This window comes from Aptenodytes patagonicus, chromosome 3 (assembly GCF_965638725.1).
Source record: "Aptenodytes patagonicus chromosome 3, bAptPat1.pri.cur, whole genome shotgun sequence".
Taxonomy (NCBI): domain Eukaryota; kingdom Metazoa; phylum Chordata; class Aves; order Sphenisciformes; family Spheniscidae; genus Aptenodytes; species Aptenodytes patagonicus.
The window spans coordinates 85,973,302-85,986,442 of record NC_134951.1 but is presented as its reverse complement, the minus strand read 5'-3'; the positions used below and the strand labels follow the sequence as shown (position 1 = coordinate 85,986,442).

At 36.4% G+C, this 13,141-nt stretch overlaps 1 protein-coding gene across 6 annotated transcripts in view; it reads left to right on the top strand.

The window, feature by feature from the left end:
• The window catches only part of SIPA1L2 (signal induced proliferation associated 1 like 2), a 156,021-nt gene that overhangs the window by 75,489 nt on the left and 67,391 nt on the right, over positions 1-13,141 (top strand). For all 6 annotated transcript variants that reach the window (XM_076334120.1, XM_076334119.1, XM_076334118.1 and 3 more), the window contains exons 4-6: positions 2,688-2,821; positions 4,206-4,394; positions 10,273-10,447. In XM_076334120.1, coding sequence (XP_076190235.1) covers positions 2,688-2,821; positions 4,206-4,394; positions 10,273-10,447 — 498 coding nt within the window. The remainder of the gene's footprint in view (positions 1-2,687; positions 2,822-4,205; positions 4,395-10,272; positions 10,448-13,141) is intronic.

Here is a 13,141-nt window from a genome sequence, read left to right as displayed (position 1 = left end):
GTGCTGCTACTCATTTTCTCTCCACTGGGAGATGGACTATAACCACCAACATACTTTATAGATAGATTTTTGAAAGGCTACTGGAAACTTAATTTAAACTTGATTTGACAAATAAGACTCTCATTTATGTAGAGATAACGATCTTTTTGTATCCATTCTGAGAGTATGGATGACTTCTCAGTCAAAGACATTTTGCAAAAACTTCCTTACACATTTCTATAAATACTTTGTAACAACAACAACAACAACAAATTAAACTAGCTCCAAAATGCTAGCAAAGTGTTTTTTAATTTGGACAATCTTAAAAGGATAAATTAGCCTATTACTTCATTGCTATTTAAAATATGGAATTATAGCATAAATAGGATTGGAAGACGTTTCTGGAGGTCATCCAGTCTAATTGCCTGTTTAAAGCTGCCTTTAAAGGTAGGTTCTGAATAGGTTGCTCAGAACCTATTCCCCTTTAGTTGTCCCTTTAGCTTTTGACCATCTCTAAGGATGGAGATCTCACAAACTCTCCTGGCAACCTTTTCCTGTGTTTGATTCCCCTCAATGAGGGGCTGCATCTTGTGGTGGTTGCATCTTGTCCTTTCTCTCTGTACCTTGGAGAAGAGTCTGGCTCTCCCTTCTCTATAACCCCCCATCAGCTAGTGGGATCCTGTGGTTATTTCCCCCCTTAACCTGCTCTTCTCCAGGCTGCACAAGCCCATCTCCTTCAACCTCTCCTCATGTGTTATATGCTCCAGCCCCCTAATTGTCTTGGAAGTTGTCTGCTGGCCTTGTCCCACTCTGTCGAAAACTGGACACTATTCCTTATGTGGCTTCAAAAGTGCCAAATAGAAAGGAATAATCTCTTCTTTTGATGTGCTGGTATGCTCTTGCTAGTGCAGCCCAGAGTGCGGTTAGCCTTCATCTCTGCAGCGGGGGTCTCCTGGCCGCTGTGCAGCCTGTTGCTTACCAGGGTCCCCAGTCGTTTTCTACAGAGCTGCTCCTGAAGCAGTCGGTCCCCAGCCTGTGCTGTTGGATGAGCTTGCTGTGTTCCAGATACAGGTCTATGTTGGTCTTCATAAGGTTTTTGTCAGTCCATTTTCTCAAATTGTCAAAGGGAGAGTTTGTTTTAACATGTCAGGTTGAAAACTTCAGTGGTTTAGGAGTTACTTGACATGCAGCTCAGCTGTCCCATCTCAGCAGCAGCTGCCTCCAGGGGAAGGGGAGAGTGGGCAGTGAAGTACAGACACCCTACAGCTATAGGACTCTACTTGTGTGGTTGAGTTAATCTCCTTTGCCCGCTTTTGTAAAATACTGCAAGGTTTATGCATTTCAGTATCTGCCCCATGCACATATTACTCTTTTGTTAAAAGCCTGCTGGTTATTCCCCCTTCTCTGCTGCACCCAGCTACAGCCCTAACCTCCAATACATGAACTGTTCTCCTTGAGCTTGGTCATGTACATGAACTTGTTGAAGATGCATTCCATTCCATCATTTGGATAGTTTAAAAAAAAAAAAAAACAAAACAGTAACAGCTCTACTATCAACTTTTGATAAAACTTTTAGTAACTGGCCACTAATTTGGAATTCATATTACTGATGACAGACCTTTGAGGCCAGCTGTCCAGCCAGTTTACGTCCATCTTGTAATCTGCATGTCCAAACCATGTCTTTTCAGTTTAGCTACACAGATACTATGGGAGACTGCGTAAAAAGCATTGCTAAAGTACAAGTAGGTGACATTCATTGCTCCTTCCTCATCCACAAAGCCAGTCATCTCACTACAGAAGGCAACTCGGTTGGTCATGCATGATTTGCATTTGATAAATCTATGCAGGCTGTTTCCAAGCATCTTTTTGTCCTTCATGTGCCTGGAAATGTCTTCCATGAGAATTTGTTCCTTAATCTCCCTGGGAACTAAGGTTTATGGTGACTAGTCTATAGCTTCCCAGACCCTCTTTCTTGCGCTTTTTAAAGGTGGGTGTAACCACTCACTATTACCTTTCAAAGGTGATAAAGAGTGGCCTTACAGTGACACTGGCTAGTTCCCTCAAGATGTATCCTGTTTGGTCTCACGGACTTGAGTGTGTCTAGTCTGCTTAAATGGTCTCTAACTTGATCTTCCTCTTCTGTTGGTAGTGCTTTACTCTCCCAGACTGGGCCAGTTGGCTTAAGGATGAACTTAATTATTCATCAAAGACTGAAGAGTTACTAGCCTCAATTTTCACTTGTTAAAACAGAGTTGCTGCTTTGAACGTAAAGCTTTAAAGAAGAATAAATTGAATGAAATGAAGAAAGCTACATAGCACCTTATTTGTTTGAAGACTGTTAGCTTTTGTTGAAGACTTTATGTAGATATAGTTTCTCCAAAGTAGTTTCTTACAGTGTCAAGCAAAATGATTAATTTCATAGTACCAAAAATGCAAAAAATTATTATTTCATAGTAGCAGCAGTTGCAGTAATTTGATTATGTGATATGAGTGACGATTCTGCTCATCAAAACTAGCTTTTTGTGATTTATGTACTTATTGTGCAGTTCAGAAGATCACAAGCCAGTGTATTTACAGATCTCGTAGCTCAATTAAAAATAATATTTTTTTTCTTGTTGCAGAAATTTTTAATGAGATTTGATGAACATTTTCTAGGAGACTCATAGTTCCATTATTCTCTTCTCTCTTCTTTCACTCTTGTGCAAAAGAGCATCAGAACTACTTTGGAATAGATGAAAATCTTGGACCTGTAGCAGTCAGCATCCGGAGGGAGAAGGTTGAAGATGCCAAGGAGAAAGAAGGATCTCAGTTCAACTATCGTATAGTTTTCAGGACAAGTGAGGTAATGTTCTTTCAGTAATTCTGCAAAGGAATGGAAAAGTTAAGTTAGAGCTTAGGATACTAGTTGTTTGTCTGTGGATATGTTGCTAACTCTGAAAGTAAATCTGTTAATGGGAAAGGGATGTTTCTTGTAGCATTAGTAAATGTAGTTGCTCCTGGAGCAAAGTTTTGCTCTTCTGTACTGCATAAAATGTTTCTTTTTTTCTGAGTGGGCACCCAAAAGGAGGTAAGTTGGCTGAAGGGAACTGCAAGGGGCAAGCAAGGGAACGGATGATAAAAACAAAGCTGAAGATAAGTTTGGATCAAGCTGCTTGATGTTAAGTTTCTAATGATAGAAATAAAAGATTAAGAAATGTAGGGAAAAAGGGAGGGGAAAAATATGAAAGCTAGTACTATGACTTATTTGTATTTTTGTGTGTTGTTTCAAAATACTTTCCTAGAAGCTTTTTTCTGTGAGATGTTTTTATATACTTGCATCATTTGTGGAAGGAATATTAATAAGTTGATAAAAATAGTTGTCTTATTTGGAAGAATAGCTCATGTGATCGTTGTGGAAGGACACGTCTTATAGGTTCTATTTCAAGCTAATTAGTATCTCTTGCAGACTAATTTCTTCTTTATCACAGCAACTAGCTCTGATTTGTATGAAAATACACAATGTTATTATTGTAGCAAGCATCTATAAATCTTCAAAATCCTTAGGACTATTGCTTTTTATTGTGATTATGACATAGAGAAGTGTTAGCTACACCACCTGATATATCTGGGCTCATGTGCTTTTACAAACAGATACAGAAACAGATATATATATAAATTTTTTTTTTTAGGCTAGGTTTTTCTTTTATTGCCAAAAAAGGGGTGTGTCTGTATGTATGTGTGGAGAGCTGATTCCGCTGACTCACTTCTAACAAATTGCTCTCTTTTTGCCAAATCCAATGAAGATAAAGCAGTATAGTTTAAAAAATAGGTGGATGGGTTAAATGAAGGTGCCATTAGCTATGGCTTACCTCACCTGTCCAACCTCACATTCAATTACTGTGTCTGCTAGGGTAGTATGACATTAAAATTAACAATTTTTAGTTTTTCTGGTGTTTTAAATTTTTTTTTTCCAAAAAAAGTAATAGTCTTAGGAATTAGAATAAGTTAATAAGTTCATCAGTGAATTTCTTTAAACAAAAAATATATTTGTCACTGAGACAATAAAAGCCTGTCTCCTCTTTAAAAGTTATTTAGTAATCTTTTTACTGGTTAAAAAAATTAAAAATAGGGATCTTTTTCTTCCCATTCTTTCTTCCACGCTTTTGCTAAAACCTGAAGTTTAGATCTTTAAAAGTCATTGTAGTATTAGAAATAAAAATGTTTTGTGTGTTTTACCTTTACTGCAGCTTACTACACTTAGAGGAGCAATTTTAGAAGATGCTATACCATCCACTGCTCGGCATGGCACAGCAAGAGGTCTACCTCTCAAAGAGGTACTGGAGTATGTAATACCAGAGCTGAGCATTCAGTGCCTGAGGCAGGCTTCCAACTCACCCAAAGTACCTGAACAGCTGCTTAAACTGGATGAACAAGGGGTATGTAGCACATGACTTTTCTTTAAAGACTGTTCATTAAAAAAAAAAAATTATAAATATTAAAAAAATTAAATATTTTGCAGGAAATTTTAATAAACATGGATCTGTAATGCAAACCATTCACTTGGTTTTGGAGATACTTGTGTATTTTCATTGACGAAATGAGGTTTGTTTTTCTAAGCAAATTATTTTTAAAACACATTGCAGCTTAGGAAAAAAATCATTGGTCTATGGAGATTCTCTTTAGATGAGTGAATGAGAGAAAGATTATAATGAAACTTTTAACGTCGGTAAGAAGTGATTTTCACAATCTGTATTTGCACTTTAATGTGTACAAATGCTGAATGCAAGTGAAAATACATCTAACACTTTATTAATATTATGTATAGGTAAGGAGGCAAAAGGATATAACGTATTAAGTCTCTACATCTAAAACTTTGTGGGTTTTTTTTACAATAACATTTTCTGATTAACTTGCGGTAGTCTTACTAGAATAGAATGTTTCTGGGTTCAAACAACTGAAATTGTGATTGAGACTAATGAATTAACTGCATGGCAATGAAATATTCATACAGCTTAAATTTGGAGAAAAAATGGTGAGGTTTATTGGGTTCAATAAAGTGAATCTGCTTCATTCAAAGCTAGTGATTAAATTTATAGCTTCTGAACATTTTGTGAAGGACAGACTTGTGATGGCTTTTAAATCAATTTTTAAAACCGTGTTTTTAAAAAATGTTCATTTAAAGTGAAGATTGCACTTTCTAGGCCAAAGTCAGTATCTACCTGTTGAAGTTGAATCAGCTGATGGATCCAGTTGTTTATGATGGTGGTATAATTAATTTTTTAATGCTAATTCAGGTTTGAATGTAGTGAGTGATTGCGTCTAACATTGGTGGTGTCTACCAGAATTCTTCTGTCTTCTCTTGTGGCTGTAACAATTGCTCAAAACCAAGTAAAGGTAGACAGAGGAAGAGAATTGCTTTTTTGGGTGGATTGTTAAGCTAGTTTTGTATGTATATTTTACTACTTTTGTTCACTTTAGTGTTTGAGGAGGACTTTTAATTGAAAATTCATTTTGCCAAATGTCCTTATTTTTTCCTGTGTTTGTCAGTTCTTCTGGTAAAACAATAAAGGGAAATCAGAAGCACTCAGTTCTGAATCTAAGAGTTCCTGATGTACTCTTGCTCTCTGTCTTTCCTGTTTGAGCTCCAGAGTGAGTTTAGGTTAATCTAGTAAATAATATTCACTGCTCAGAGAGGCAGTATGTTCTAGGCAGTCTGGAGTACTTCTTTATTTGACCTGACCTGAGTATTTCCCAAACTCACTATAAGTATTTCCCAAAAATTGGAAATGGAGATTGTGCATTGAACTGACCAAAGTAATTCTTTAGTCATCAACTCCTAATTTTGAGAAACAGCAGTACATAGCACTCCTTTATTTTGGGTGATCAATCCTGAAAATTCAATCCTGTCGTGAAATGGGCTGTCACCAGGCAAAATGTAATATTAATGTATCCTATGTGCTGCTTATTATGAGATAATTACTTGAACATAGACAGAAAGCTGTGCATAGAACTGGCATGAGATCCATTTATGCTTTTAATCCTCTTATGTACTTGATGCTTTCAGTTCATTAATCAAGCAAATATAAAAAGAGTTATGCTTGGAACTGAAGGTGATGACTGGCTGAAGTGTCATGAATTTAAAAATATGAATGATGATCTAGAGGATTAATACTGTCACCAGAATAATATTCACTTTGCGTAACGGTGTATTAAATGTTTGCATAGTTCCTCAGCAGATTGAACACTGTTTCAGTGTTTTGATTTAATTTTCTATCTGTTTCATAGTATTCAGTGAAATCTAGTATGGATTATGGAGGAAACGTGTGGCTAAAACTTTGTCTCTAAAATGACAGTAGAAAGTAGATGCAAATTGGATGGTTGACCTAATTTGAATATATAAATAAAGAATCTGCGTTTTCCCAATTTATTCTGGCATATGACGATCAGCATTAGATTTGGCTGTAAATTTACAAGAAAAGTCAACCATTTATCTATAACCTGGATAGGATTTTTTTTTTTTTAACCTCTCTCTAATTCCCTCCCTAGTTCCCCTTCCCCATTTCTGCTAATGGTTGTTTATTGTATATATGCTTTTTGGTTCCCCTCACATCCCTCTGGGAATGTTCACTTCTCTCTAGGCCAAAGGCTGAAGTTTACAAAAAGCCCAAAGAAATTAGGAGCTTTGATTGCAGTGATATTTAGTGGCTATTGAGTGTCTAATCTCTTGAGGTTCTTTGCCAGAAAAGCTCTAAAATCTTCACATGATGAAAGTCCACAAGTTGTTACACGATAAAGAATCTATACTGTACAAGAAGATGACAAGATGCCAAGATTCAGTAGTGAGTGGTTCTGGCTAGAACATAGTCATTTTGAGTTAGGAAGGACTGTGCCTTTAATACATACCATATACCCAAGTAGCTAAATGGGTTTAGAAATTATTTTCTGATGTCACATTATTAAATTGTTCTCAGTGTTAAATTAAATGTAAAATTTCTAATTTAGAAATCATGAGATCAGAACCATGTCTGCAATGATTTACTTAAAAAGACTTGACTAAGCATGCGTTATCATTTCAAAACTGGCAAACTTTATCAGTTTTAAATATTCTGATAGTTTTTCATGCCAGTTAAATGCGCCACAGAAGAAGATTCTGCCAAAGCTCATTTAGTTACTTCTTTCTTAGGTATTGACGTTCTAAAGGTACCTCGATTTCTGCTTCCGCACAGTCCCCATGATCTTGGCATTAGAGTTCTTTGCTTAAGTCTTTTAATTTTGTAGTCATGAGTGCTCCTAGCACATGGGTAGGAGGTTCAGATCACTTCAAATGAGCTTGCAGCTGCTGCCTTGTTTAGGAACAGTGGTACTGGCAGAATCAAATTTGTACGTAATTGCCTAGTGTTTACAGTACTTGTCCATGAAGTGAAAACCCAGGATTAATTCCTTCCTTGGGTTGGGGAGTTTCAGATCCTCATCTTCAATGTCTCTTAGGACAATGTTTAAACCATGAGATGGTAGGTTGTTTTGGAAGATAGAGGTATACTTCACTCCTGACTGGAATTATATCGATATTCATGAACAAATTCAGGATTGACTGGTCTCCTCAGAAAGAATGAAGGAGTGTGACTGCATATTTCTAGACTGAATATTTTGCCCAGATGCTTCTTTACTGTTATTTATTGCCCCTATTGTTGGTGGCTCAGTTAACATTTAACTTCTCCACTTGTCAATTCTATTGTGAAGTCAAGGAAATTAACTTAAATTCCCTGTGGTTTAAGCTAAACTCTTTGACACAGAGCTGGGATAGAGGTGGCAGTGTGCTCACAGTCGTTTTAAGTCTCTGCTGGGAAGTGTCAAGTAACAGCACTGCTTCCCGTAATCTAATGTTTATATGACCAGTTCTCTTCCAGTTTCCTCCATGAAATGTTCATGCTAGCTTTCCACTGAATAAAATAGTCACCAGTGTGCAGTCTGGAACCTTTTGTTAAATACCTAACTCTCTCAAGGCAGTGCTTCAAAATGGGGATCAAACAAGAAAGCACTCTGGATGGATAGCATCTAATGCCAGTCAAAAGGAAATGACAAGAGCAAGCTGGTATCTTAACCCTGCCCTTCTCCATAGCTCGGTGGTCTGACTCGGGCAGCTCCTACAGTGTATCCATAACTCAGAATCTCCTTTTATTTCAGATGGTCACCCTTCCCATTCCACATCAAACTTTGGCACAGCTCCTAGTTCTTCTGTGTTCTGTGCTGCCCAGGTGAAACCTTATTGCAGCATCATTCCTCATTCCTGTCCTTACTAAGCCTGTTCTTTGTTCCTAACTGCTCCCTGGGCAGTGGCCTCCTGCCAGCATGTGTTCCACAAGGGCTCACCCCTGCGTAAAGCAGTTATCAAAGGGAGAGGATGGATTGGGGCTCACCGGAGAGGCGGGAGGGCTGCCGTCATACATTACTCTTATTCCTGCTGTGCTGTAGGTTTTCTACACCAGCAGACCAAATTCTGTAGTGTGCATTGCTGTGAATATAGATCTGCTGAAATCACAGAGTTAGGCCTGTTTGTACTAGTTAAAATGAGAAGAAATTGTCCCACTGATAGGCTTAGCTTCATAGTAAGAAAAGAACTCCAGGCCCAATTGATGTTATGAAGTGTTTTGCTATTGACTTTTAATAGTCTAGCATTTCCCTGTTACTTCATTTTAATATGTTAAATGAAGTATTTAATACTTCATTTAATACCTTTTGGGCATGAAATTCTTAGTGTCAATGATTCTATCTATGACCTTCAAAAACCTTCATTAACTTGGACATCTGGGGGATTTTTTGTGTTGGTTGTGCATGAAGGTAAATAGTTAAACCAAGAATGCTGTCAAGTTAAATCTTGAATTGCATGGGAGACAAAGAATACTAGCTTAAAAAAGCAGTAGCATCATGAAAGCACAGAAGACTACGTTAGTAAAAGCATAGTGAAAACTTTTATTTCTCCAGGGGTGATGAGGATTTGGGTAGTGGTTTTCTTTTTTTTGTTTGTTTGCTTTGGGTTTTTTTTTTAATTGACTGTTGGCAACTGCCTTATATCCAACTCTCCACTTACAATGGAGAAATGCAGCATTTATTGAAGAGGGAAGGTTAAGGATTTTTTGAAGTCTGGAATGATATTTTTGACACTTTCTTCTTTGATGTATGTGTGTTTTCTTGACTCGACCTTTTAGTATTCTAATCTTGTAGCTTTTCCTCAAAATTGCTGTGGTAAAACATTGGTGCAGTAGCATGTCTATGGATTTAAGTTTTGCAATATACTTAACATGGCAGACTGTGTTATGTATCACTAAGGTGAAGCAGACTGTTCTTGTCACCTTTGCTCTAATAGGAATATATACAGTCTTTGCCTAACACACATTTTAGACACTAATCCTGAAGTTTGATTAGGAGAATGCTGTACAGCTGGAGAGTTGATTTAAGTCGTGAATATAGATAAATGTCTTAAGGGAATCTGGTGTGACTGATGGTCTCTGTCAGTTTGTAAAGCTCTAAAAGTTGTCAGTTAAGAATAATAGGACTAATCCGTTCACATGGAGGTTTCCTGTTTGTCATCTTAAGTATGCATAAAAGCTAAAGAAACAAGACAATACTCTGCTCAAGAAGTAATCATCTCTTTTTATACTTAACTTTTTATAGTTTTTATACTTTTTTTTATAGAAGTAATTTCTCTCTTTTTAATGTTCTAGAATTGAGACTCTGTTTAACGAAACTATTCAACTGCAATCTGATTTCTAGCTTGAAGTATACTTTTGAAAATGGGGAATAATTTTTAACAATGGACAATTTTATGGGGAGGGCAAAAGATTACATATAACAGAAATTACTGTTCTGAGTGCCTGTTTTAACTCAACTGCACTGAACTTTAAAGGGTAGAAATAAGGGAAAATAAGCCCTCCTTGTTTTGAATCTGAGAGAGAAGACAGTTATACAAAAATTGCCATTTAAAGTTCTCATACTATAACATGCAGTAGAGTGTGCTTTTATAGATAACTGACTAAGTCAAAAGTCTTCATGTACTGCTTTTATCTGTGTTTGGATAGTGACAGTCCAGTTTTCTTTCAAGATAGTTGTTGTTTTGTGTTGTTTTTTGGTTGGTGGTTGTTTTTTTTTCCCTGTGGTGACTTAATTTCCCAAATCAGAAAATTGTTTTCTCACTTTCAGATAACTTCTGCCAGGGGTTATAACAATGTTAATATTTTAATAGTTAATATTTGTTCTAGTATTGGCTTTCCTTTGCTTCTATAATTTTTCCTTTCCCTTTTTTTTTTTTAATTTCAGCTGAGTTTTCAACATAAGATTGGTATCCTTTACTGCAAAGCAGGCCAAAGCACAGAGGAAGAAATGTATAACAATGAGATGGCAGGACCAGCTTTTGAAGAGTTCCTTGATCTGCTGGGCCAGAGAGTGCGCCTAAAAGGGTTTAGTAAATACAGGGCTCAGCTAGATAATAAAAGTAAGTTATGTTTCCAACCTATGGTAGAAACTATAATTATCCAGTTGATCTTCTGCAAATCCTGTTTTGTCTTTTCATGCTCTTGACTTTGGGTTTTGATTAGTAAGACTAAATGGTAAATGAGGAAGATGAAGCATACGATAAGAGCATGTATCACACCTTGTCTGAAAAGTTATTTACTTTTTCTGTGACATCAGTAAAACTGAAAATCAAAGCAACTTATTTCATTTGTTTGCTCTTAGTTAAAATCGTACTATGTGAGTGATATTTTTTATATATTTCAGAATTTCCCAGCTACACTTTAACATCTTATCCTTAAAAATGCAAAAGAAAATACATGTATTTCAAAATACGGAGCCATGACAAAGGACCATTTTCCTTGTTTTAACTAAACTTCTGTGCTTCTTTTTAATCAACATACATATTGATGTTTATATTTGAGGTGCAATCAAGTTTCCTAGTTTCTCACATGTGCACATTAAGCATGTTATCATTTGGCAGTTGATAAACGTTCATCTACCTAACCACTGTGTTATTACTGCCATTTCCTCAGGTCTTTCAGTTTCCCTAAGTGCATTAGTATAGTAATTTAATTGTACAAGTTTGTTGGGTTTTGTAGCAAAAATAGGAACTGAACTATTGCTTCAGTTTTAATACTGAAGTATTAAAAAAGTCAATGACATGTTAACACACTTCTTTATTAGCATTGCTTTTCACTGCCCTTAACTTTAACTTAACTTATTCTTAGTTTAATGTAGTTTTAACAGGATTTTGACAACTGATCACTATGAGCTGTGATCTAAGGATATCTAGGTAATCATCTACTTTATTGTAACGTACTATTTTTATAGATATAAAAACTAGATAAAAGGAAGAAATTTTTTACAATGAGGGTGGTGAAACACTGGAACAAGTTGCCCAGAGAGGTGTCAGAGGCCCCATCACTGGAAACATTCCAGGTCAGGTTGGACGGGGCTCTGAGCAACCTGCTCTAGTTGAAGATGTCCCTGCCCACGGCAGGGGGGTTGGACTAGATGACCTTTAGAGGTCCCTTCCAACCCAAACCATTCTATGCTATGATTTGATTTGTATCCTTATTTTTGCTGTAGCTTGCCTATTACACCCTGAAAATAGATTTTTTAATTTTTTTTAATATACTGTATGATGTGGCCTGTGTATAACAGAAAAGGAATACTTCTGTTAGCAAAGTACATCTTTTTAAACTATTAAATTCTGCTACTTGTGTGCATATTCTACTTACTTTTCTAATCAAATGGGAAAGTTGCTTGAACTGTTAGAGATAAGCTGCCAAGAAGGAAGCTTAGAAAGATGTACTTAAAGGAAATTAAGGGAAGATCATCTTTTCTTGAAAGGGATATTTTGCCTTTCAGATAGTCACAGAGATCTAGGAATCAGTAAGTCCTCCTATTCGCTTCTCTGTTCCTCCTGCCACTTACCCATCTGATCTAGCCTGGTTCTTAGGAATCTCTTGTGCGTTTTTGCTACTTCAACATCAGTCTTCATTTAACTGGAATACATCTGGATTTTGTTGTTTTTTTTTTTTTAAATAGTACATTTGAACACTGATCAGTGTCATAGTCATAAAAGGATTGCTCTTCTGTTATCAAACTGGTAGTGCCCTTGATGGACTGTCGTCTCCTGTACAGCATTAGGAGAGAGACTTAATGATTCGTATTAGAAATTTTTGGAAATGTCTAGTGCGTGTACATTGTGGTTGGTGCCCAGTGCAGATAAACTGTCCATAGGCCAATCTCCAGCGGGAAATGAGATACGCAAAGTTGGTGATAAAACCTCATGCTTTTGGTATGAAGGGAGACCAGCTTTGCAATTCAAGAAATTTTTCACATTTTCCATCTCTAGTAGTGGTGGGGAATGGTGAAAAAAGTGAGCTGAATCCTATGACAGATTCTAATTTATGACCTACAAGGTGAGAAAGCTGCAATTCCGTAGCCCTGTCAACCTGCGTAAGCACCACATTTATTTTTATTAACATTATTGCCTCTTTGCTTAAATCTGTGCTTGTTTCACTTTAATAATTCAGGCTTGATAGAGACTATTGCATCTTATTTCAGTACAGAGTAGTAACTCATTTTTCAAATTAACGTGTAGAAATATTTATTAACACGCTGTGGATGTCAGACTTCTGGGATGAATTGATAAACAGGGATGAAAGATTCAAAGGAGTAAGGGGTGTTTTGGTTTTGTCTTTTTTTTTTCCCCAATCAGAGCATGACCAAATATCACCTAGTAATTTTTACATATGACAATATATGCTGATCTGTCAGCAAATTCAGATTCTATATTTGCTGTGCTTCAGTATGAATATACATTGCTGACTGGCATTGCGTACATATCGTTCAGTAACATAATTTTAATGTTTTACTAATGCTGTGTCCATTAACGATATTGGCCTGTCAAAATACGTTCTCATAGTTTGCAACAAACAGAATGGAATTAAGAGAGTTCAGAAAGAAATAGGCTTCACTTTTATATTAAATGTAAAATACTGACTTAATTATCATCTTCTTTGTGTTATACTTGGGTTTTTTAATATAATGGCACAAGTATTACTGCATGTCATATTTATAATTGGATAATACATTGATCTGACTGCGTTCAGGTTCAGAATACTGTAATAATTTCATCTCTAGTAGCTACAATTTTGGTAGGCAT